The sequence below is a fragment of the Dicentrarchus labrax genome, unplaced genomic scaffold (genome assembly GCF_905237075.1).
Source record: "Dicentrarchus labrax unplaced genomic scaffold, dlabrax2021, whole genome shotgun sequence".
Taxonomy (NCBI): Eukaryota; Metazoa; Chordata; class Actinopteri; family Moronidae; genus Dicentrarchus; species Dicentrarchus labrax.
The window spans coordinates 20,669,943-20,694,933 of NW_026136703.1; the positions used below are offsets into that span (position 1 = coordinate 20,669,943).

At 38.6% G+C, this 24,991-nt stretch overlaps 4 protein-coding genes across 14 annotated transcripts in view; 3 read left to right on the forward strand and 1 right to left on the reverse strand.

The window, feature by feature from the left end:
• The window catches only part of map4k5 (mitogen-activated protein kinase kinase kinase kinase 5), a 31,887-nt gene extending 29,782 nt beyond the window's left edge, over positions 1 to 2,105 (forward strand). For all 8 annotated transcript variants that reach the window (XM_051396015.1, XM_051396016.1, XM_051396018.1 and 5 more), the window contains one exon: positions 1,129 to 2,105. In XM_051396015.1, coding sequence (XP_051251975.1) covers positions 1,129 to 1,216 — 88 coding nt within the window. In that variant the 3' untranslated portion in view covers positions 1,217 to 2,105. The remainder of the gene's footprint in view (positions 1 to 1,128) is intronic.
• A 1,704-nt stretch (positions 2,106 to 3,809) lies between these two features.
• Positions 3,810 to 13,473, forward strand: cdkl1 (cyclin-dependent kinase-like 1 (CDC2-related kinase)). Of its 4 annotated transcripts, none has more exons than XM_051396055.1 (11): positions 3,832 to 3,945; positions 4,031 to 4,096; positions 4,801 to 5,068; positions 6,817 to 6,938; positions 9,334 to 9,406; positions 9,775 to 9,865; positions 10,368 to 10,568; positions 11,030 to 11,112; positions 11,270 to 11,326; positions 11,708 to 11,869; positions 12,514 to 13,473. In XM_051396055.1, the coding sequence occupies exons 3-11, from the start codon at positions 4,901 to 4,903 to the stop codon at positions 12,613 to 12,615; spliced, it is 1,059 nt and encodes a 352-aa protein (XP_051252015.1). In that variant the 5' UTR covers positions 3,832 to 3,945; positions 4,031 to 4,096; positions 4,801 to 4,900; the 3' UTR covers positions 12,616 to 13,473. The 4 variants fall into 4 exon arrangements, with proteins under 4 accessions (XP_051252013.1, XP_051252014.1, XP_051252015.1 ...); XM_051396056.1 differs by having other exon boundaries at positions 4,826 to 5,068; XM_051396053.1 differs by lacking the exon at positions 4,031 to 4,096 and having other exon boundaries at positions 3,810 to 3,945; positions 4,826 to 5,068.
• On the reverse strand, positions 13,121 to 17,766 carry dmac2l (distal membrane arm assembly component 2 like). Its single transcript, XM_051396070.1, has 5 exons — positions 17,707 to 17,766; positions 17,493 to 17,592; positions 16,099 to 16,307; positions 14,686 to 14,857; positions 13,121 to 14,600 (listed from the first exon to the last, which is right to left on the reverse strand). The coding sequence occupies exons 2-5, from the start codon at positions 17,585 to 17,587 to the stop codon at positions 14,486 to 14,488; spliced, it is 591 nt and encodes a 196-aa protein (XP_051252030.1). The 5' UTR covers positions 17,588 to 17,592; positions 17,707 to 17,766; the 3' UTR covers positions 13,121 to 14,485.
• Positions 17,767 to 17,835: 69 nt separating this feature from the next.
• On the forward strand, positions 17,836 to 24,972 carry l2hgdh (L-2-hydroxyglutarate dehydrogenase). The gene is made up of 10 exons (XM_051396046.1): positions 17,836 to 18,071; positions 19,666 to 19,781; positions 20,507 to 20,658; positions 21,434 to 21,565; positions 21,654 to 21,816; positions 21,912 to 21,946; positions 22,030 to 22,197; positions 22,961 to 23,118; positions 23,230 to 23,361; positions 23,851 to 24,972. The coding sequence occupies exons 1-10, from the start codon at positions 17,980 to 17,982 to the stop codon at positions 24,044 to 24,046; spliced, it is 1,344 nt and encodes a 447-aa protein (XP_051252006.1). The 5' UTR covers positions 17,836 to 17,979; the 3' UTR covers positions 24,047 to 24,972.
• The last annotated feature ends 19 nt before the right edge of the window (positions 24,973 to 24,991 follow it).

Below are 24,991 nucleotides of genomic sequence, written 5' to 3' on the forward strand. Positions count from 1 at the left end.
AGGCCTCTCTCTGCCCAGCCCCCCATGTTTTATTCACTGCTGCCCGGGCACTGCCAGCCTGGTTTGAGTGTCTCTCCATGCCTCTGTAATTTCATCTGATGGAACGGACAGTATGGACTGTAGCTTCCCTGCTCACCTGTCACCGCCACGAGACGGATGGCATCTGAAGATGCACCCGCTGCCGTCCTGATCTGACTGTGACAGCTAGGTCAGGGCGGTTAACGTGCCGTTTAACATGAACTGTCAGCGCTCTGTCCCCTGAGTAGATTGATGCCATTAACATGATTGTCATTTGTTGTAAATGTAGTTCAATTAGCGGCGTTGCTTACTCATACTTACTAAAAATAAGTTAAACGTTGTTAGTGACAGAAGTGGTATTTTCTCCTGGAGAGAGATTTGTTTGGCAGCCCATCAAATCTTTAAAGGATCAAACTAGAAAACACAATTCACCTCACTCTACTGTTTTCTACTGTCCCGGCAGCCATTGTTTTCCATTAATGTACAAACAAAGTGAGGATGACATAACTAAGTGGTTTTCAAAGTGGAGTCTGGGGACCCTCAGGGGTCCTTGAAAGGGTTCCATGGGGAATAACATATTTCCCTAATATTCTCCCTATAAGTTACCCAATGACTGAATGGGGTTTACACTTAATAGAATAAAACATCAAAAAGAAAAAATTCTATCAGATGGGGGACCCTGGATAAAATCTTGTCTATAATGATATAAAATTGGGGGTCCGTGGTCTAATTTGTGTCTTGAAAACCACAGAAACCAACAGCTTCCTGGTAGGTAGAAAAAAGTGTTTCTAAAACACGGTGGGATGGGTTGAAAATGGTCAGTATTAAAGGAATAGTTTGATATTTTGGGAACTATCCTCTTTCTTGCTGATAGTTGGATGAAGATGCCGTATGATACCGTTGTATCTTGTTACTTCTCTGTTTAATCCGTATAGACATCAGTGTGTAAAAACAAGTTGTGGTTTTCATTGCTGATTGTGTACAAACGAGATACAGCGTGTTAATTACTCCGCTTTAGAGTTGCTGACTTTGTTACCTTTGGACAGAACAAGGCTAGCTGTTATTATTCTGTGTAATGTTCTAACTGTCGTGTCCCTGTTTGTGTTGCAGGGTGGTGGTTTTGGAGAGCCGACCCACAGACAACCCCACGGCCCTGAGCAACCTCTACATTTTAGCCGGTCATGAGAACAGTTACTGAGCCTCTTCCATAGATGGGATGTTTTTTTGTTGGTTTTTTTTTTCTAGAAAAAGCCTGAATTTTGGGAGAAAACTCCAGACTTTCACCTACGGTCCTGTGTCAAGGGAAACGTCTGGTTTAAAACCGTTTTTTTGTTACTGATCTTGGGATCGACAGGTCATATGAGGAGGAGGCTCTTCAGTCTGGATTCATGAGTAGCCTTACACCAGCAACACGTTCACTGTGTCTCCGCTTGTTAGGAAATGACAAAGAAACTGTTACGAGCACAAGGTGGAGAAATAATAAAAAAGCTCAAATGAACAATGTTACTTAGCATTTATCTCACTTTTCTGTACTGTGGACTGAGTTACAAACGAGTTATCTAGAGGTATTATTGACAAAAGTGCCATTAAAATTCACAAGAATTTGTGATTGTATTAGCAAACAACGGGAGATTTATTGTGTTATTGTCTGTAACATGTCGCTCATAATCACGGCCAGAAGCAAACCTGGCACAAGAGGAGATTTTGTAGCCAAACTAGTAGATCAGTTTAAAAACCGATACCCACGAGCATTGTGGGTTATTTAAGCAATATTTATTAATCTCATGTTAAGTGATAGGGTATGTTTGATTTACAGACGGTGTTAGCAGACAGCGACAGTGCAGTCCTGCTGTGTGAGGATTAACTACCTAGTGAACAGTTCCTGAGCAGCTTTGGGTTATTTTTACTGCTATGTAATATAGTCGCATCTCTCCTGCTCTGCTGCATTTTTAGAAGTTGGAAATAATGTACATTTTTTCCTCTTTTTTTTTTCTTTAACTTCCTCTTTTATAGACTTTTACTTCTCATTATTTGCACCATGTAAGCACTTTTGTACATTTTTTTAATTTAAAATAAAATGACAAAATGAGGGATGATGCTAGGTTTTTGTTAACATCTTTGCATTCCCTTCGCAAAATGTTTAATGTATGCTGTTTTTGTAATAAAAAAAAGCTGTTAACAAGATGACGTGACTGGTTTATTTTTGTGTGGTTGAGAGTCTGGATTGATTAAGCAGAGCTGATGAGTTACTACTCAGTGATGATGAGTCTCTGAAGGGAGGAACGGAGGGAAGAGTGAGTATTAGTTTCCATTATTTCCCTCTGTCATTCCTCTGACTTCACCAACTTGCTCTAATTGGTCTCAATGCAACAAGACAACATGTCAGGTTTAGAGCTCCCTGTTCTCCCTGACGTATGTGGAGGGATGTCAGACAAATGTGGATTTGGTTGTTTTGATGTGCAGAAAAACATAAAATGCACCCGTGAGTGTAAGAAATGAATCCTCCAATAATAAATGTTTACAACTAACTGAAAGTGGTTTTCAATGTGTGGCGATGTTGGGCTCTTGGGGAAGGGAATATCAGTGAATTCCCTTTTGAGAACACAGAGTTGTTTACCTGTGTGGGTGTTTTCCTGGCATTCACTGTAGTTTACCTGCAGCTTTATTTTTAAACACACCTCTGACACTCAGTCTGTCAGGTGTGAAACTCTACAAAAACAACCCACAGGAGTCTGCTTTTCCTTATTTTATGGAGGTGAAGGTGGAGTCAGCTGTTCCTATGGGAACTGGAGTGGAAAAGGGAGAAATGTATCAAGTTGCAAAGAGTGAGAGTCTGTGGATAGTAGCGGAAGTCAGATGATTTTAACTTCAAAATAAAAATAAAATAGTGCCAGAGGAAGGATTTGCTGATTCACAAAAAATAGATCAAAAGGTTAGTCTATTTATATTAAGTTTTGATTTTATTACCTCCTTTTTGTCACCTCTTTTCCTTTGTTATGCCAGCAGTTACATAGTTTGGGAAGGCATCTGCAACTGCTTATTCTATCAACAAGCATAACACAACTGTAAACACATGATTTTAAACTTTACATTTTTAAATTAAAAGCAGCGAGGAAAAAAACATTTGACCATACTTGTGCCTAAAGTTTAATATCAGGTTTGGAGTTAACTAAGTAAGTAAAGCTTTATCTTCATAGCACCTTTTTGACACAGAGATGAGTAAAGTGGCCGAGGAGTGGAAAGAGGAACAAGAAGATCTGTAATGTAACTGGGGACGAGGTCATGAAGTGCCTTATGTGTAATCAGTAAGATCTTATAGTTGATTCTGAATTTTACAGGAAGCCAATGAAGGGATGCGAGAACAGGAGTAATGTGACACTGACGGCTGGTTCTGGTTAGAAGTCTGGCGGCTGGTGTATATGTAAATACACATTACTATTTATATTACCAGTAGCTGTTGTACTTCAGTCCTTATTACTGTTTTATTCAGAATTATTTGATACTGAGTCCAGTTTGGGTTTATTAAGGCAAAATTATAAACAAGAATATGACATACAATCAAGATCATAGTATTTAGTATTTCTACACTGTATGTTGTTACTTTTACTTCAGTACAAGATCTGATTTCTTCACTGCAACAAAACCATTTGATATAAAATCAGGAGCTCAATTAAAAGAGCAATAAAAGTCTCTGTTGTTATTGCCCTCAAAACATAGAAACTAAAGGAAGTGACGCGTGTGTTTTATTTTGAAGGGTGTAACCGGATGTCTAGATTTACACTCTCTGACTTGACGCTTTAAAAACCGACTCGTCGGTCCTCTGCAGGGACAGTTGAGCTGCGATCCTCCAGCTTGTGTCGCGTTTGGAAGAAGCTTCAGCTCCTCAGCTGACTGAACATTTCTCACCTCATCACATTTTCACTCAAAGTAAGTTCGGACCTGAACCAGAAGTCTTTTTAAAATGATTGAATTCCTTATAGAAATACTGAAACGTGTTTACTTTTGCGATCAGCTGCTTCCATGGGGCAACTTGCAGGGTTATATTAACTGCTGCTGCACCGCGTAAAAAGCCTCTAATGTGAGTTATAAACATGCATCCTCAGCTGTTCATTCTCAGTTTGTGTTATTATGTAATGTTTTCCTCGTTTGTCTGTTTATAAGTGCAGCACTTTGATTTTATTCCCTTGGCTGTTTACTCTGTTATCTGTTTTCGCTCTCTCTCCCCTCAGGGAAATGACTTAATATACTTTGCATTGCAAATGTTGTCGTTACGCAATCTAACTGTTGGGAGACAGGTGTAATGTTGCCTCTAAGCAATTAAATCTATCTTTTGCAGGCAGTTTAAAGAGGTTATTTTAACATTCTGACCCCCCATATCCAAGAGGTTAAAACACAATCTGAGCATACTTTATTATTTATTATTTTAATCATCATAATTATCACTGCATGTAAATTCTTTAATGTGCTTTTCTATATATATTCAGATAATTATGCATGACACATTTCTGTGCCATTGGCTCTCTTGTTAGTGATGCAGAGGTCAATCAAAATGTCTGATATCACAACATGAAAAGCCACCAAAATAAACCAAAATCTGTTTTATGTTTTAGAAAAGCATTGTTGTGTCTCTTCCATTAAAGACCCAGCCCACATATCACACAGTTCTGACCCAGCTTTGATCCTTAAATTGAATTTATTCCAGCTTTAATTGAGTGAACTGTTCATAAAAGCACCAGGTGGTCAAATTACTCTTCCTCTCCCTGTGTGTTTGTCCCTGCTGAGGACCCCTCCTGTGTCTCCTCCGCAGAGACAGTCCCGCCTCCTGGGACCCTCCCTGGAAAAGTGTTTTTAACTTCTGGATGTCTGCTGGTGCAGCCTGAGGATGGAGAAGTACGAGAAGATTGGAAAGATCGGAGAGGGCTCCTATGGCGTCGTCTTCAAGTGCAGAAACAAAGACACTGGGCAGATAGTGGCCATCAAGAAGTTTGTGGAGTCAGAGGACGATCCCATCATCAAAAAGATTGCACTGAGGGAGATCAGGATGCTCAAGGTAACAGCACTTTATTAACCTTGACCATTAAAGTCCTTATGGAAGCCTATTTCTGCCAGGGAAATGTTAATGTAAATAGCTTTTAAATGCTAATCCTATGGCACAATTATGAGATAAAAAGACAGAGTTTTTACTTATTAAGTCAAAATTTTGAGATAATACAACAAAACTAGTAGTAATAGTAAGTAAAATTATTTTGTCCTTCTGAATCTTAATTATAAGAGAAAAATGTCAAAATAATAAGATAGTAGGTTAAATTTGAGCTTATTAAAATGAAATTATGAGAGGAAAAAGTCAACATTATGAAATAGTATGGAGATTATGATTTAATACATCACAATGTGGCTTGTTGAGTCAATATTATGAACTAAAAAGTCCAAATTAGTTAATTTTCCCTTATTAAATCAAAACTATGAGAGGGAAAAGTCTGATTTAGTTTGTCAAAATGTGGCTTGTTAATTAAAAATTGTGAGAAAAGAAGTCTAAAATTGGATTTACAAGTCAAAATTATAAGATAAAAACTTTTTATTTCTTAATTTAGGTCAAAATGTTGACATTTTATCACAAAATCTTACTTTATTTTATTATGACTAACTTTATTTTTCTTTTCCTGCACTCTACACTAAATTCTTATGAAACTTTGAGTTCATGCAAACAACTAATCCAAATATCAGCCATAATAGCAATATGCTCTATTACTGAATCACATTATGTCTGTATTACCTACAGAAGTTAACCTTTAACCTTTCAACGACACCTTTACATGTAAATAAAATTTACTCTCTCTTTACTCAGAGTCGAGTCTGCTCTCATACTTATATTATAATGTAATTCTACTCTGGAAATATTACGTAATGACACACAGTCAAACAAAAATCCAGTGATTCAAATCCTGTTTTTAGTGGCGTGAAATACGTGTTCTAATCTTCCTCCTCTGTTGTGCAGCCAGCAGGAGGGACACTGTGCAATTACTTCTGCAGACAGAAGGGAAGCATTTTTGTAGCTGCTGCGCAGCGAAACTCTCATTCAAAGGAGCCGCGTTCAAAAGAGGTTCAGAGGGTTGTAATCAAACGAAGGAAAAGTCCTGCAGTGTCAGTGCTGGCCTAAGTCCTTAAATCAGAATGGGTAAATTTAATAACAGCACATAAGAAACATCCTTTGAGTGAAAAGACTTTGGCACCAGGATAAAATCACTACTCTGGTTTCAGCTGTTTTGGATTCTGGATGCAAGAAAAATATTCTTGTTAATGAATTAATCTTAAAGCACTAAAGTGTTGCCTGGCTGATAGAGAGCAAAGATTTCCTTTTAATTGTGTTGCCTGTTTGCTTTATGTTGCACAGTAATTATCAAAGATGCACTGGTACAATTGTTTGTGGTTTAATTAGTCATGCGGTGGGTGGGAGTGTTAGTGGCCTGCTGGACACCAGGAGCTCATGAATGGGACAAGGATGGGGACAGGTTGTCAGGGGCAACAGCATGTTTATTACCATCTGTTAACAGTTTTGTTTGATAAGAGCAAACCACAGATGATACAGTTCTCTGCTTAGTTTTAACTGTGTTTTGTGTGGATGTTTTTCTAGATGTACAAACAGTTCTCTCTCTCTGTGTGTGTGTGTGTGTGTGTGTGTGTGTGTGTGTGTGTGTGTGTGTGTGTGTGTGTGTGTGTGTGTGTGTGTGTGTGTGTGTGTGTGTGTGTGTGTATGTGTGTGCTAAGACGTTTTTTTTTGTGTGTTTTGTGTCCGCACAGCAACTGAAACACGCCAATCTGGTGAATCTGATCGAGGTGTTCCGACGCAAACGGAAGCTTCACCTCGTGTTCGAGTACTGCGACCACACGGTCCTCAACGAGCTGGACCGCCATCCTAGAGGGTGGGTGTGTCTCTAGACTGTTTACTGAAAGCAAAGCAGTGTGTGCACTTTGATAGATAGTTAAATGACATACTGTAAAACTTAAAGTCAAAGCAGGGTCCCCTTTATAAAACCCACGTGTTGCCCACTTGAGTTCTGAGCTACTTAGACCGTGTACACAAATACAAATGTTTACACTTGTCAATATGGATCATTAGTCTGTTAGATTCTCCACAATTCAATCATTTTAATTTTACAGACAGTGTGAGCACCAAAGCATCAAATGAGCAAATGAAGTGATATTTATAATGGTTTAAATAAACAGTATTTCCCATCTTCCCTGTCCCATATATAGGTTCAGTGATTGAAGCAAATAAAAGGCTATTAATGGAAGTTTTAACAAAATAAAATACAAATCCATCCATCCACATGTTTATATGCTTTAACTCACTGAGCTACAGAGATGCACCATGAAACACACAACTTAAAGAATAAACAATAACAACCAATATTCCATATGAATCTAAGAGTTGAAATCACCTAACAACTTGCAGTCAAGCACTTTCAGGCACTTATGCAACAACTAAAAGAAAGTTTTTTTAGATGCAGAAACAGATCAATATTTGCATTAACAAAAATATTAATATCACTGACACTTGTAAATAGGGTTTAGCATGGCTCCAAATCAAGCTAACTAGTGCTGCAAACAATCAGTGGCCAGTTACATTAAAATATACCTGGTCTGTACTTTGCTGTAGACACTTAAATGAACCTGTTGCATAAAGCTTCCGTATGAGTAACTAAAGTACGACTGACTCAGCCTGTCGCTCAATTGATCGCCATCAGCGGAGGCCATTTGTCCAGTTAGACGGACATTAAAATATCAATTTTTATGAGAATTTAAAGACTTTTAAAGTTGAATCTGCTGAAGATCATGTGATACAATCGAAAGCTCTGGAACAGCTACTAGATGCTGGTGAGATTTGTTTTGGTCATCTGCTGTTTCCAAAAGTGTAAAAGTAGTTTTGATTTTACACATTTTTGCCTTATCTCAAATATTGTTTGTTTTATTCAGCCATTAAACAACCTGCAAATACACACGTGTCCGAATATTCACTAAAAAACAAAAACACAAAGACATAAAGTACAACAACAAACACAAAATACAAAATTAATCAAATAAACTTTAAGGCTTTATGCACCAAATACAGCCTTATGTGTCCATCCCAGGCAGCGATATAATAAAGACTTTATAAAGGTGTGCAATAAAACCAATATATATCTACTTAAGGACTTTATTTCTGAATTATATGAAATGAACACACAGCTCAGTGTACTGTACTCATATAGCTCTGTCACACTGAGGTAATGAGAGCATAAATCTGAGTACGGTGGCTCTGGATTAAACAAAGCGCTGTGTACTTTCTATTATCTCTACATTACACGTATACCACACCGTACTCTGCGCTTTGTCCAGCTGCGACGGGCACAACGCTCGTCTCCCAGGAAGCTGACCTGCTCACTGTGGAATGTTTACAGTGATGCTCTCCCAGAATGCTTTGCTGGCGGGGGGAGCTGTCGGGACTCTTTAGGCTCGGCCACATTTTATACGGAGTGTTTTCGCTGTCTGGCTTTCCCCTTCTGGTCCTGGCCTGTAGCCTCCTGAACACAGGCGGTTCAAAAGAAGAGAAAACAAAGTGGCGAGGCCGGTGGGGGGGGGGATTGTTATTAATTGCCAGTCACAAGGCTCGATTTAGCCATTTCCCCGGCAACACTGATAGATGATGGTCCCTGAACCAACAAAAGCCTCAGTGTTGAACATCCGGGGCGCACATTGGAAGCGGCAGGACGGCTCACTGTCCTTCACAGCTGTCTGAGGGGGAAAGAGGTGTCTGAAAAACAGAGCAGGACTGAGGAGAAACTAGAGATGACAGCAATAGTAGACCAAGAAAGGAGGAGATATTAGTTTCCTTTCAGGCTTCTTTAGATTTATATTCAATCATTTTTCATTCCTGATCCCTCAAACCCAAACAAGTAGCAGCGTGGATCCAGGGATGCCACTGTCCGTCTGTTAGTCCAGACTTAAATGGTTGGATGTTTTGAAAATGTAATTTTGTACATACATTCATGGTTCCCAGAGGATGAATCTCTCTGACTTTGTTGATCTGATGGTTTTTTCCTCTAGCGTCACCATGAGGCTGACATTTGTGGCTTTTACTTTAAGATCTCCTCCAGACGTGTGTTAATACACAAATAGTCTGGTTGGAACAAAAATAATGTTTTTTTTTTCTTTGTCCAGCTGCTTTTTCCAACATTAATACTGAATCTTTGACCTCAAATTGAAATAGATTAACTTCTCTTTTCCAGTTAACTGCTTAATTTAATTAATCTTTTTGATTTCTTTCCTGTCGTGCAGCGTTCCCGAGCACCTTGTGAAGAGTATAACCTGGCAGACTCTTCAAGCTGTAAACTTCTGTCACAAACAAAACGTAAGTCTCCTAATGTGGAATATTTTTCCAGTTGTCAAACCGTCCCCTTCAGCTTGTTTTTGAATTCCTCTGGTCTCCTCCCTCCTCCAGCTCCCATCAGGCCGACTACTTTATGGCTCTTTTTTTTTTAACAAGAATTCCTTCCCCTTGGCTGACCAGCAGTTAATGTATCACCTAGACACAACAAATGCTACAAGGCCCCTATTTAACAGGGCGGCATGAAATCCAGAAAGCACTCTCTCCCTCTCTCTCTCCTTTTACTGTTTCTCACTCATTCACACACTTTATTTTCAGCATGTCACAACCACAAGCATCTGAAGACAGTATTGAAAAACAGGGATTTAATTGGACTGTTTCTGTTCCTGCAGTGCATTCACCGAGACGTCAAGCCGGAAAATATTCTCATCACCAAACACCAAGTCATCAAACTCTGTGACTTTGGGTTTGCCAGGATTCTCAGTAAGTTTTTAGACTTTATCAACAGCTGATACATATCTGACAGCACCACCTGGTGGACATGTTGCATTCACTGGACTTTGTATTTTAAGGCTTCAGTCATTAAATGCTGTGTGTTTCAGGTTTTACTGAAAGGAAGGTTTAAAGTATTGGTACTAAAGCAGCACTTAATCAATGTCTTTTCCAATTTATAGTAATTATAGTAAAAAGAAATAGTGATTTTTACCTCTTCAAGCCAGAAAAAATATTAAAATCTAACAATCTGTGAAGGGAAAATTGCTGCTTATAACTCATAGTTATATACCGTTATACAAGGTGTCTTTGGGAGCCATTGATTTAAAACATCATGGACACTTAAAGTATCTATATTACTGAACAAATACTGATTGATACTTGTGATCGGGAAAAAAATACGGCGAATACACTGACGTATTTGGTAGATGACATCTATACACGTTTTCTTACTGTAACACTCACTTATGTTTCTGTGTTTTTGTGCCATCAGCTGGTCCATGTGACTACTACACAGACTACGTAGCAACTCGTTGGTACCGGGCCCCTGAGCTGCTGGTGGGAGACACTCAGTACGGCCCTCCGGTGGATGTGTGGGCAATTGGTTGTGTGTTCGCTGAGCTGCTGTCGGGGATCCCTCTGTGGCCCGGGAAGTCTGACATGGACCAGCTTTACCTGATCCGGAAGACTCTTGGTGAGATCTACCAGCTGCTGGGTAGAGATGGATTAAATATTAAAAATAAATACAAAGCTTTGAAACAGGGAGCAGGGCTTTATTATTATAGATTTATATACAATTAACATACATTAATCACAAAATATAAAACAGGAAATTGTGCATCAATTAGCAAATATTCACAGAAACATTAAATATGTCATTATTATCAGGAGATTCCTATCATAGATTATCATAGACATAGTTTTTTTTATTCTGGATACTTGAGCTTATGTGTTTATAAGAGTTTTTTTTTAATATGTTAGAATAAAACATCAAAAAAGCAAGAAAAACATCTTTCTGCTGTCAGGAAATTCTTGGTTATGGGAGGGGTTTTGAAATGTTTGGATGAAACTGTAAAATATCTATGAACTTTAATTAAAAAAAACATTTAAAATACATTCATTGTCTGTTATCTTCATCTTTCTTGTGCTCTACAGGAGATCTGATCCCTCGACACCAGCAGGTCTTCAGCAACAACCAGTTCTTCTGTGGAGTTTCCATCCCGGAGCCACAAGAGATGGTGAGACACACCACACAGTCCGTCCACATGTGCTCCATCTGCCTGCGTCACACAAGATTTCATCTACGTCCTATAGCCTTCACTCAGCACACAAAGGTTCAATAATGAAAAGTCAAAAACATACTGAGTCTTTGTTGTTTTTTTTTTCTTTCTTCAGGAGCCGTTGGAGCAGAAATATCCAAATCTCTCACATCAAGCTCTGAGTCTCATGAAGGTAATAATGTCATCTTAAAACAAAGAGATTGTAATCTTATAATCTGTGACATACAGCCAAAATCTGAATACATTTCTAACCGAGTACACAGGTTTTGTACATTAAAGTTTGTATTTTAATCCTGTGAAATATGCATGCATTTCTTTTACTGTCTGATATATGTATTTTAAAAAAAGGTCATTAAAAATCCTGCTTCAAGGCAAAGATCTTTAAATTACTTCTAATCAGAATTTGTATTCTAACTCTAATTCTGGCCATAATCAGACTTTCCACAAAATGTTCCTGAGAGCTGCCACTCAAATAAAAACTAGATCTCCTGGTGGCTGTCTGGCTGTGACCTTCACTGACTCCCATTTCATGTTGATGGTTTTGATGGTTTAGGGTTGTCTGAGAATGGACCCGTCCGAGCGGCTGACCTGCGAGCAGCTCCTCCAACATCCGTACTTCGACAGCCTGCGGGAAAAGAGCGAGAGCACCTCACGAGAGCAGGACCGCTCCGGCAACAAGAGGACGCGTTTACCTCGCAAACACCTTCCTCCAGGGGTAAGTAGCAGTAGTATTTCATGTCAAAATGGCTGCTACTAATACAAATATTGATACATTTAATTCAATATTGTCCCACCCAAGGACTCCAGCACACTGTATGGTGGTGATGAATCCAACAAAATTAAATAAAAAGGGTTGAGGTTGTTGGGAATGTCGTGTATTTAAAATGTGTGCAATCCGTACTCAACCTGGCAGATTAGTCAGTCAGAGTTGTGGGTGCTAAGATAATGTCTGTATATAATGATGTCATAGTAAATGCTTGTTTATGCACTAATTTGAATGGCCAGAATAATTTATGACCTATTCAATAGTTATGAACAACATTTTACACTCATTTTAAAACTTTTTAGTGGATTAAACTGATAAAAAAAGAATAAGGCAAACCCTCTTTCCTGCCACAAATATGAGTGTCAACATTAATCCTAGTTAAAAAGGAGAACGTCATTATAAGTTTAAAAACTTTTTATAAACTAATAATTTTCATTATGCCAGATTTTAGGGCCCTCAGCACCCCTATAGTTGGATTTTACACCTAAAAGCAGCGCTTTCAAAACACTAACATATCAGATAATGGAATCCATGTAAAGGTACTTTTATTGCTCTCAAAATTGTCCCTGAAACTTTATCCTTTCTCCATCCAGTATTTGCCACAGCTGACCGGCAGCAGCATCTTTCCAGCTGTGGACAACAAGAGGTACTACAACAACCTGCGCAAGTTCAACTATCACCTACCGAACATCTAAACTCAAAAGCTGAATTAAACACCGTCAAAAAAGCAGCATTTTCTGGAGAGAAAAAAAACTCAACAAAAACTCAGGAAATGAAGTCTGGTAGCACCTTGGTGTTTAACTCATTCAAGAGGAATTCAAACACTTTTTAAAGTTTTTGTTCATGACGTTGGGTGTCGGGTGTCTCTTGATGTTGATGTCAGTCTATGCACTATTTCCCAACATGTGGACTCAAACATGTTGGTTCATGTATGTTGCCTACGTTTCAAGCTGATTTTGTTGTATTTTGTATAGATGTGTAAAGACAAGGAGCGATGTGCTGCTCTGCTCATAGAGTAGACTGAGGTAAAACTACAACGTACTGCCTTGCCTGGTTTGCCAAATGTATTTTTTTTATATATAACAACGGACTCTGTAAGAGTGACATGTTTTTGTTAGAGTTTTCTGTTGTTTAATTGTCTGGAATAAGTTATAATGTAGGACACAAACTTTATTTTTCGTCACGTATAACGACTCATGATCATTTCTGAAAATATTTATTGACTTGAGGAGTGAATACAGTTGTAAACATTCCCACATTTATTAGCATATAGCATTCACAATACCACATTGTACTCACTTACACAACTTTGGTGCTAAGGATGTTCACAGCCATCTATCTGTCCTCAGATATTGTAGAATTGCCAAATTAACCTAAAGAGAAATGATTTAAACTCTTGAATCCTTGATGTCCTCAGCATTTCATAAATTATTTTCTCTGTGTACTGACATGTAGAGCAATCTTTAATAGCTTTTAAATGTTATAATAAACTACTGAATAGTTCATTCCATAAAGAAAAACTGGTATCAACAATATAAAGTGCTTTAATGCTTCTCTTTGCTGGAGTGTTTCTTTAAAGCTTGAACGTGAATAATTTCCCATGAAGTCAGACCTTGCTGCTGTTCTCTCTTCCTTCTTCTCTTTCTCTTTCTTCTTTTCCACAAAATTTGACCAATCATTGTAGTTTTGAAATGTTGAGCCATATGTTACCAAACCCACTTCCTTGTTTCTGGTTGTGAAGATGCAGATCATGAGAACATGTGTGACACAAAGGTCTCACATCTACCCTCATAATCCTGAGCCTTTTTGGTTACTCAGAATCCTCCAAACTCTGGGACGAGTTACCTTTGATATTTTTAATGAATTATACAAAAAAAATATAAATGCAACTATTTTTGCAATTTTCACTTTCTCCCCTAATTTAATTGCATTTAAAATCAGGCATTTTAAGTTGCAACAATCCCCCAAAAATCCTGCGACATCCTGAAGGGACTCGTTAGAAAGGCTGTCTGATTATAAACTGCTAACCTAATTGCACTTATTTTAAATTTCACCCTTTTTGGATGTTTGGATTTAGTGACAAGGATGAAAATCTGTCAGGAAACTGCAGCATTCATCCTGGTTAATTTGTAAACAGAGTTAAAACTGAAGTTTCTTCTCTCTCTTTCTCTCCACAAAACACCAACAATACTTCAAACATATTACCTCCATTAAATAAAACATCTCCTGTACTGTGATTCCTATTAACAAGGTCAGTGTGAAGTCAATGCATGACATTTTCTATGTGCAACACAAGACAATCTCAAGATTTACTGGATAAAGTACATCCCGGTACAAAAGCACAGGAGCGAATACGCTGCTGCTGTTCTCCCTCTCTCATTTAACAAAAACGTAATGATTCACATGTAAATACACTTAAAGTTTTAACTGAAGGATCTACATGTCGAACGATCACAGCCCCTCATGCTGCAGTCTGTCCTCCTTCAAGATCGAGTCTTTTACTTTGAAAACCTTCGAAAAAGGCGTCCTTATTTTACAATCTTAAAACAGGAAGTGTTTTCTCCATCAGTCCAGATCCAGCACTACGTCCAGACGGGGAAGTGCCGTCTGCAGTCTGTCAACTGTCGTATTTCTGTCTTTGATTCCAGGAAGATCACTGAGAAACAGATACTCCAGATTCCTGTGTGGAATTAATACATTAAAAGGACAAATCAGTGTCATTTAAACAGATTTATTTATAAAAACATATAAAAACAAACACTCACCTGAGTTTGTGCAGGGCGATGATGCCTTTATCGGTCACATTCCCGCACGACACCACCTCCATCATGTACATAGTCTCCTGTAGGTTCTCTATTGAGCTCAACTTCTCCAGGCAGGTGTCCTCAATGTAGATACACTTCTTGAACTTTATTTCCTCCAAATATTTCAAACCGTCTAGAAAAAAAACACAGCACACTGTTAACCGATTATATTTACATAAGCGGAGAAGGACTTTACACCAAAATACATCTGTGTGGACACAGTTCGGAGAGCAGCAGCCAGCGGGGTCAGACCACACCATCCGTGTGCCAGCTCGGTGTAAAACATCCCGCTCGCTTGCGTCACTTTTTGATAATCAGTCTGGGAGAGGTGCACTTTCACCGTCACCTTTCCTTTCTTGTTAACACCGAGAGGAATCACTTTCAGGTCAACGTTCTAGGTCAAGCTCATGTTAACATGCTCGATGCAAAATTTACACTTTCTGAACATGGCTTTAATGTTTGATTAGACGGGCTTTTAATCAGCTCATTAATATTTTAATCTAACACTTAAGTTCAGCGTGAAATATGTTGACAACTATTGGAGGGATTGCCAGAGGATGAAACCTAAAGACACTGGTGAGCTCCTGACTTTTATTCTCGCGCCACCAACAGGTCAGACAGTTCATTATGACCTTTCACCTGGATATTGGAACTTCATTATTATTTTTTTTAATATATTTTTTTTGGTACTGATTTACTAAAATATGTCTGTAACACAGAATATCAGAAGAAGCTGGCATCAACGTCTGGTCTGATTGATATTCTTGTTTACTTATTCTTTTGTCAAATTGTTTTCATAATCAACATTTTGACAATTTTACAGATGTTTGTATTTAGACAACATTTAATAAGCTTGGACTGTATGTATTGGTATCTTATAGAAACTCAGGTAACTCTATTATAGCGACACTAGTATCTTAAAATGTGTCAAATTATACTCAGTCATTAAAATTAATGAGGATTTGTTGGATTTACCAGCTGTACATTTAAATTAACCTGTAACATAGAATGGTAACATTGACATGTTACACTGAAATGCTAATGTTAATGTTAATGTTACTATAAGCCTATAAACTGTGTGTGTTAACAGGCTGAAATTTAGAGAGAGAAAAGTCAGTCTCCTCAATAGTTTTACTGTACATAAATATATTATAAACAAAGAAATATACTATTTATATATTTTGTTGACCAACAGGATCTTAATTATGGAATATTATCAAGTTAAAGCTGCAGTAGGTAACTTTATAAAGAGTTTAAATTGTGTTAAATCTATTTAAGGGAGAACATCCATGACCATATGGAGGGAAATGGAAATAAGAGTGGGACAATTCACAAGGACAAGAAGGTAATATTTTAAAGCAGTGTAACACTGACCCAGGTGGTCAAACCCTCTGTACATGATGCAGGATTCGGTGGCGTCAATCCCCTGGATCTTGTATCTGCCCAGAGGTCCAGTTGGCAGTGCGTTGTAGTCGTTATGCCAGCGCTCGAAACCTTGAAACCTCACTTTGGCACCACATCTCAGCAGCCACTCTGCTGCAGCTCGGTCCGGACCAACAGCTTTGATCCTTTCATAGTCCACCCTGAGTGAAGATCAACAAAAACGCTCAAAGTACGGTACACGTTGCTCACGTGTGACGTGATATACGTCATGTTTGGTTGGTAGTGAAAGGGCAAATGAGAAGAGTCAAAAGGGTTACAATAGATAAAGTTCAAATGGCAACCTGCCCACCAGGCCAGTTGTTTGAACCTGAGGAAATCTGCCACTGTTTGTTTATTTGGTTATTTATCAAATAAAACACAATATTTGCTCATTGTTACTTTAAAAAGTTGACAAAAGTTTTTTGGGAATATTTTGGTAATATAAAAATAAAAAGACCACAGGGTGCATTAGATTCTGATATCTTGTGATGGGGATTGTTCATATTTTTGAACAATTTATAGACTAAAGTGTTAATAACTTTAAATTACATAATAAATAATGGTTAATTTTAGTCCTATTTGTGATTTGTGAGAGCAACAAAGAGCTGGACAAGATATCAATATTGTGAATATGAGATGATATCATATGGAATTATACTTTATAATCAAAATATTTTAATATAACCTGAATGTCACAGAATTGTCAATACTGAGGTATTTGTTTTTTATTTTCAAGTTCAAGTTATTTTATCATGAAATATTGTTTCTGCTGTCAAGTGTTTCATGTTAAGATGCCGAACATATTATCAACACTGTCTTGTTGCTGCCGTTATACATGTACAGATACACATGTATATAAATAACTGTATATATTGTTTTATTTAAATATTTGTATATAGGTTTATGTGTTTGTAGCATGAAGGGGCTACAACTTACATCTCATTGTGCAACACTGTGCTGTAAAACGACAAATAACCTTAATATATACATTATGGCACATTAACAGTGACGTTATAGTAATAATTATCTGATAATATAGTATATGATTTGGTAGTGGTTTGGTGAAAGGTGACCTAATACTTTAAATGTTGATACTTAAAGTCCTTTTGAATCAAGGCCTTTGTAAAAAAGCTGCTTCAACAAAAACATAATATTTATAAAAATATAAACATACAATACCCACAAGGTAGCAGAAATAGGTCAGGTGACCAGGTTTATAAGGTTATGTGTGTGTTTATGTGTGTCGAGAGCTTTGTCAGCTCATAGATCATCTACAGGTATTTCTGTGCAGCTACCAGCTCGCACATGCATGTCCTTAATCTATTCCAGGTAATATGTTGTCTCACTTGTTGAAGACAGCATTGAGCCAGCCCCAGAAGTGTCTGCGGCTCCACTCCCTCGGACTCAGCGCCGCCTGCACCGCCCTCGATAACAGCTTCATATTATCTGAACAACAACAACAACAACAACAACAACAACAACAAATTAAAACTAATTAAACTGAACAAACCGTTTCAGACACTTTAAATAAACGACTGCGACACAGGACAGTTTCCTCACCTCATCCGACTGTTTACATTTGGGACGCGGCCATTAGCTCTACCCTTTGACCTAGTGACGTACGGGGGGGGACGTGCCCTCTCATTGGCTGAACGTCGGAACGTCGCGGAGGGGAGGGCGTGGCTACGTCTTCACAGGGAAAGCAGGATGCGGAGGTTAGCACACCGGAGGCAACAGGAGCGACAAAACACAAGAGCAACAGCTCAGGGAAACGTGTTTGTGGTGGTTGTACAATGAAGAAGAGACTGTGAGGGGCTGTTAGACGCTGTGATAATGATCCGGACACTCAGTGGTGGCTCTTTTAAGGCTGTTGGGGCAGTTAAACCCAAACTGCTAAAGGACATTACAACCAGGCAGCTGCACAGGTGAGACTGACATTGGTGTTCAGTGAATTCTTGTTTCTCTGCTTTAAAACTCACAGGACAGACAAAGGGGGAAGACTCGGGCACCTCCTCTGAATACCTTTTACTTTTTAATTGACCCCAGTTTCTGCTAAGGACATTTCGTGCACCAAGAAGCAGATTGCATAATGTCTGCACAACACATTGTTTATACACACAAAACATGTATGTCTGCACTGTGCCTCCCCAACCAAGCATGCTACATCCACATGTGCATGCCTTTTTAAACTTTTATTTGTCAGAGCACATTTAGTCCTTCAAAAAAGACAAATATTTTCTCTGTCAGTCAGCTGCATCTTTAGGAAGGCAAGACAGCAGCATGTGTTTCATATTAGACCTACAGACTGTTACTCAGCCCGTCCCTCAGCCTGCTTTAAGTAAACTGTGATATAGAGATGTTGTAACTTCAAGTTATTGATTCAGAACAATTGGGTAACTTCTTCACTTTGTTTTGAGACCAGCAACCCATTAAATTTAATCTCAGGTTGGTTGACAGATTAAATGTTCTTCAGGTTTAAACAAGAACAGCTGTACAAGTTTTTACAAGTTCAAATAGTCCTGTTCTACGTCTCTGATTGCTAAGGATCAAAACCCTTGAAGCAACGTTTCTCTTAATTATATTAACACTTTTAGCACATGCTTCTTTTAGGTGCTCCTAAACAGGGACCCTCTATAGACGCAGATAGGAATATAATGCTCGTAAACATTTTTTCTCTGTTTGGGGTTTATTGGTTCCTCCCCCTGTTGAGTTTTCCAGCACTTTGTCTGGTTCTAATTTTTGTAAACAAAAACAAGATGTTTACTGTTTCGAGTGTCCTGTGCGTTCATGAGGGAACAGGATTTTTAAATGTTCTCCCAGGCTTGAACATTGTGTTCTTCCATGTCTGTGTAAATGTTTCATTATGTAAAATCCTGTGGAGGTTGTTGGACAAGTTTGATATCCTGGAACTGCTGCTTACATTGTGAGCCCACCCACTACATAGTAGTCTGTAGTATTTATGTTTACTTGTTTTGTGACGGAGGATATACAAATAGCCTGTAAACTACAACAAACTTATCCATGTTTGTGAGGACTCCCACAATAGATGCACATTAGACAACATACCTCCCATTTGAGAAGTGTTTTTTTTATATTTAGGTTTGAAGGTAATAAAAGCCTTCATGTCAATTATTGATCAAACTGGCTTCACTATAAATTACAATTATTAAAAACGGCCAACCCTGTTTCCTTTCTTGTCGTTTCAACTTCCAAAAAATGTATTATTCTGTTTCTCCTTTTACTGAGGACGCCCGACAACCCACTCAAAGGGGGTTCTGTTCTCAAGGGAGACCCCAGTTTGAAAACCACTGAACTAAAACACTTGTATCATGTTTCCCTCCTGGATGAGTTCAAAGGTCTGTTGGCTGCTCATACATACAGTCATACAGTTGGACATTGAACCACTGACCTAAATCTGCTTTGCTTTCTACCTTTTGCAAACTTTTGGTTTGTTTGGTAGCCCGTAAGCATCTTAACTTTGCTCTCTCTCTCTAACCTCCCCTGTTGTCTGTATTTCAGCACATATGATGTGGCCGTGGTTGGAGGCGGCATCGTGGGTCTGGCCACAGCCAGGGAGCTCCTTCTGCGACACCCGTCGCTCAGCTTCATTCTGCTGGAGAAAGAAAAAGAGCTCGGTGGGTTGAGGTTTGAACGTTGTTGTTGTGGTGAATGAAGACAACAAGTAGTTTTAAAGAAGCAAATGTTTTGTGTATCACAGTAATTAAAACCAGTTACACCGCGTAGTCTGTGAGTATTTGGAAGGTGAGCTGTGTTCTCCAGGACAATGACTATGAGGGCTAAGTGCCAAGTTTTAGCTTTAATTGGAGGGTATTGTGTTAACGGTTAAGGAACTGCAACCTTGCCATTGTGCTGCACAACTGTTGAATTGGGTAAAGACCTGCACTGTTCACCCATTGTCAGCCATGTTATCCCGAAAGAAACTGCAGGAAAATGTCTTTCTTAAAACAGAAAATAAAAGATTTAATTTAAGTTCAGTGTCTTGCCAGTCTGATTTAGGAGCTCTGTGTGTTTTTTCAACTTTGGTTTGTTGTCTTTAAAGTAATTGCCTTTAACATGTTAACATTTGGTAGATAGTTATCCATGAAGTGACATTTCTGGTCTTAGAGGAATAAGTACGACATTTTGGGAAATTCACAGCCCCCCTGGCTAAAAAACAATCCAACACAGAACCCAATGTAAAACCACAACATAGGTTTTTCTACAGACCAAACAATCAAGATGATAATGTGTGTTTCAGGCGCTTGAGGGAGTGAGTGAGCTGCTGGTAGGCAGAGGCAGGCTGGCTGCCTTCTTTTCTGTCTTTTTTCTTAAATTTTTCTGTCACTTTCTAACTCACCAGCTGTACACCAGAGTGGGCACAACAGTGGAGTTATTCACAGTGGGATCTACTACACTCCGGGGTCGCTGAAGGCCCGTCTGTGTGTGCGAGGAGCCACTTTAGCCTACGAGTACTGCGAGAAGAAAGGACTCCCTTACAAGAAATGTGGAAAGGTCTGTCTCAGTGTTTTAACCAGATAAATACATTACATTACAATGTGCATGCAATACACACATTCTATACCTATTCTCTTTTTTTATATTAACATATTGATCCATTATTATTTGGACTATTCCAAACATTAGCTAGGGATGTAACAGGACACTCAACTCACAATTTGATACAATTCATGACATTGAGTTCATGATATGGGTTTATGATTTATGATTAAAAACACATTATGACTGAAAAAATTCCTCAATTTGTCACACAAACTATTCTCTTATATTTTCATTATCAAATTTGAGAATCCTTTTTTTATTTCTGATGTAGGTTATAAAATACTCAAAACAATGCATATTTGCTTTTCTTTGTAAAAGTAAAACTGTTGTCTTTGCAGCTCCATACAGCCACTGACACCGAACAAGCAAAGTGAAAAATAGACATTGCCCTCTAATGTTTAAAGAGTATGATGATTTATTTTTCCTCTCACCGATTTGAATCTTTTCATATTTGTATTGTCTTGGGATATATCTTTTATATTCTTACTTTTAGCTAACTATTGCAACTATTTATCCATGACTTTTAGCTAATTTGTTCAACCGGTTATCCTTTACTTTAACTATTTAAACATTAAACATTTTCAAAACGAGTCCACAATCTTTCCATGTACCTCTTGGCAACTGCAAAAAAAAAAACCTGGTTTGCAAGCACTGCTGTCCACAAGTTGCCATAGATTATTGTGTTGTGTCTATATTGATATTGATCAGTTTATTTCTGCATTGGCAGCTTATCGTGGCTGTGGAGCAGGAGGAGATACCCAGACTGAAAGCTCTATACGAGCGCGGCATGAAGAACAACGTGCGAGATCTCAGTATTGTCGACGCCAAGGGAATCCGAGACCGAGAGCCGTACTGCAGGGTGAGAGTCTCAGAGACGCTGTTGTTATTCATAAAGAAAATAAAAAAAATATGGCAGTGAAGGCCTATATAGAGTGTCGTCCTTGCAGGGTATAATGGCCTTGGATTCGCCCTACACTGGCATTGTGGACTGGAGGATGGTGTCTCTTCAGTACGGCAAAGACTTTGAGGAGGCAGGCGGCACAGTGGTAACTGAATCTGAGGTCAATGACATTTCCATGGTGAAGGAGAGCCCAGCTGGGAGCAGTGAGGGTAATGAGCAGGTTCTGTCGATCAATATGATGACACAGTCATTTAGGTATTCAAAGTCCACCTCAATATGTATCTATTTCATTATTGATTTGCAGGAATGAAATATCCAATCGCAGTCAGAGACAAAAAGGTGAGACACTTGGGAATAAAAGCATCGCAGTGTTTAGATTGTTTTCTGTTGTTTTTACTCTTTGCGTTGTATTGCTTTAACAGGGTAACGAGGTGCGGTGCCGTTATGTTCTGACCTGTGGAGGCCTGTACTCAGACCGCCTGTCACAGATGTCTGGCTGCAGTCGGGAGCCACGGATTGTGCCCTTCAGAGGAGATTATTTGGTCCTGAAACCAGAGAAACACTATCTGGTCAAGGGAAATATCTACCCTGTAAGTTTGCTAACGATGTTTTTCATCACAGATCTCCAGTCTCTTTAAAGCTGTGCTCTGCAGCTTCAAACTTTGGCGGCCCCGAGTGGCAGAAAAGAGGTGGCTAAAGTTTAAGTTTAAAGGAATTCACACCTTAAAAAACATGTAACATGAGATCATTAAGCTGCAGCCTCTGGATGTCTGATGGTCAGGGTAGAAATGATTTGAGAAGCTGTTGTTGATACCAGTTTGGATTTCCTCTTAAGTTTCAATCCCTCACTTGCAGTAGATTGATTTACAAGCAGATCCCTGACAGCTAAAAATAGTTTTGGGGAAAAGGGTTTCATCCTCAAAATCTCCTGCTCTGCTTCGGGATTTAAGCCGAAGATAAAAACTAGAAATCTTTATAAATTCAGGTTTGAGAAATCGTAAAATCTAAACCAATGACTTAGCAGGTTTGTGGAAAAGAGAATTTAACTTATGGGGATTTATAAAATATTGAATAACATCGTGCTTATAAGAGTAGAGTTACTCCAAAAAAAGGTTAAAGTATAAATCCAGTTTACAAGCTTTTGGTTTTACAGGCAGAGGTGGCTAAGAAATGAGGGGAGTGTTGATCAGTGTTGGTGTACTACATTACTGTAATCACATTACATTTGTCTGTAACGCAGTAATGTAACACTACTACAGTGCTTTAACAATATAATACAAAAACACATTACAGAAGTGATAAAAACAATGAGATTTCTTCACTGTTGCTGCTTCATTATATAAACACGTATAGGTCCCCGACCCTCGTTTCCCCTTCCTCGGAGTTCACTTCACCCCGCGGATGGATGGAAGTGTTTGGCTCGGCCCCAACGCAGTCCTCGCCTTCAAAAGGGAGGGTTATAAAGTGTACGACTTCAACGCACGAGACTTCGCAGATGCACTCTCATTCAGGTACAACATATCTGTGTACTTTCCTGGAACTATCCAACTACAGTGTTAATTGTTGCATCATAGGTGAGAATGAATATTTTCTCTTTTGTCTGTTTTGTTTATTTTGTGCAGGGGCCTTCAGAAGCTGGTATTGAGGAACATTACGTACGGGATTGGAGAAATGTACAGAGGGGTTGTCACTGGTGCGCAGGTTAAAATCCTGCGGAAGTACATCCCTGAACTCTCGCCCAATGACGTGCTCAGGTAGAACAACAATGCGTGCACATTATATCGTACCAGGTTTTTATTACTAGGTGCACTTAAAGGTCCAGTGTGTAACATTTAAGGATCTATTGTCAGAAATAGAATATAATATTCATAAGTATGTTTTCATTAGTGTATAATCACCTGAATATAGGAATTGTTGTATTTTTATTACCTTAAAATGAGCCAAAGGTCGCCATGTTTCTACAGTAGCCCGGAGCGAACAAACCAAACACTTGCTCTAGAAAAGGCATTTTGTGTTCTCGAATTTTGCAGCCACCCGTAGTTTCTCCTCAACACTTCACAGCCTGTTCTTATTCGTTAAATACAGACATGTGGTGTTCAGTTAGTTGGAATGTTCAACTTCACCGCTAGATGCCGCCAAATCCTACACACTGGTGCTTTTTAATGAGTCTATGGCAAGTTCAGCAGCACAGAGTAAGATGATAAATGATGACTCTGTAACCCTGGTTGTTGTTTCCTCTGCAGGGGTCCTGCCGGAGTTCGAGCTCAGGCTCTCGACCGAGACGGAAACCTCGTGGATGACTTCGTGTTTGACGGCGGGGTCGGGGATGTGGGCAGCAGGGTGCTCCATGTGCGAAACGCTCCCTCGCCGGCAGCGACCTCTTCCCTTGCCATTGCTGAAATGATCGCAGACGAGGTGGAGACTCGCTTCACGCTGTAGAGGGAAAAAAAGAGACGCGAAGTGAAATTATATTATTGTATCCAGCTGTCACTACCTCAGCATCACTGTCATCGTGGATACTTTTTTTATTACAAGCCTTATTTTAGGTGGAGAAAGTCAGATATCTTTGACTTTTAAAGACTGTTTTTTAACTTGAGTGGTGCTATTTCAGGTTGCTCAATATGTTGACTACATTTTAAGTAAACATTAATTTTCCTGTCAACATTGAAAGAGTATCATGAGTTGGTCAAACTGTTAAGCATAGGACAAAAGGTACAGCTTCAATAATATTATCAATTTGAAACATTAAATTACTGCCACAAGTGTTAAAATACACTAAGATACTGTTTGTTTTTTTATGTGAACTTTTGGGAGATTGATCATTTTAAATGAGGGATTTTAAAGAGTGCAATTCTGGTATGAAATTGTGTGTTTTTTTTCTTTACTACATGAGAGCAGTTTGTCTGTTGTCTGAATATTGTAAAGCCTGCTGGTCTCAGTCCAAAATGTTCATCCCAAAAGTTAATTTGACAATAAAAAAGAGTTTTTTGTCCTCAAAAAACAAAATATTTCATGATTAAATGTAAGAAGATGATCCTTAGTTTTTAAAGTTGGGTTATAGCTGCAGAACGCACAATTCATGAAGAGAAACGGTTGTTCTTACTTCATTTGACAGCTTAAATAATCAATTTTAATCATATCAAGACTAAATATAGTCTTATGTCATATTTACACTGTTATAAACTGAGAACACTCTTTATAAGTTGTTAATGTGTGTGTAGACGGTGATTCCATATAATTCTGCTAGAATGTTTTCACTGTGTTACAGCTTCAGGGGCTTCACGTACTGCACGAATAAAATCACATTTATAGACAAATGAATGTTAAAGTATTTGTACCATAAATGCATATTTTTGAAAAGCAAATATGTTAGTGTTTGTGTTT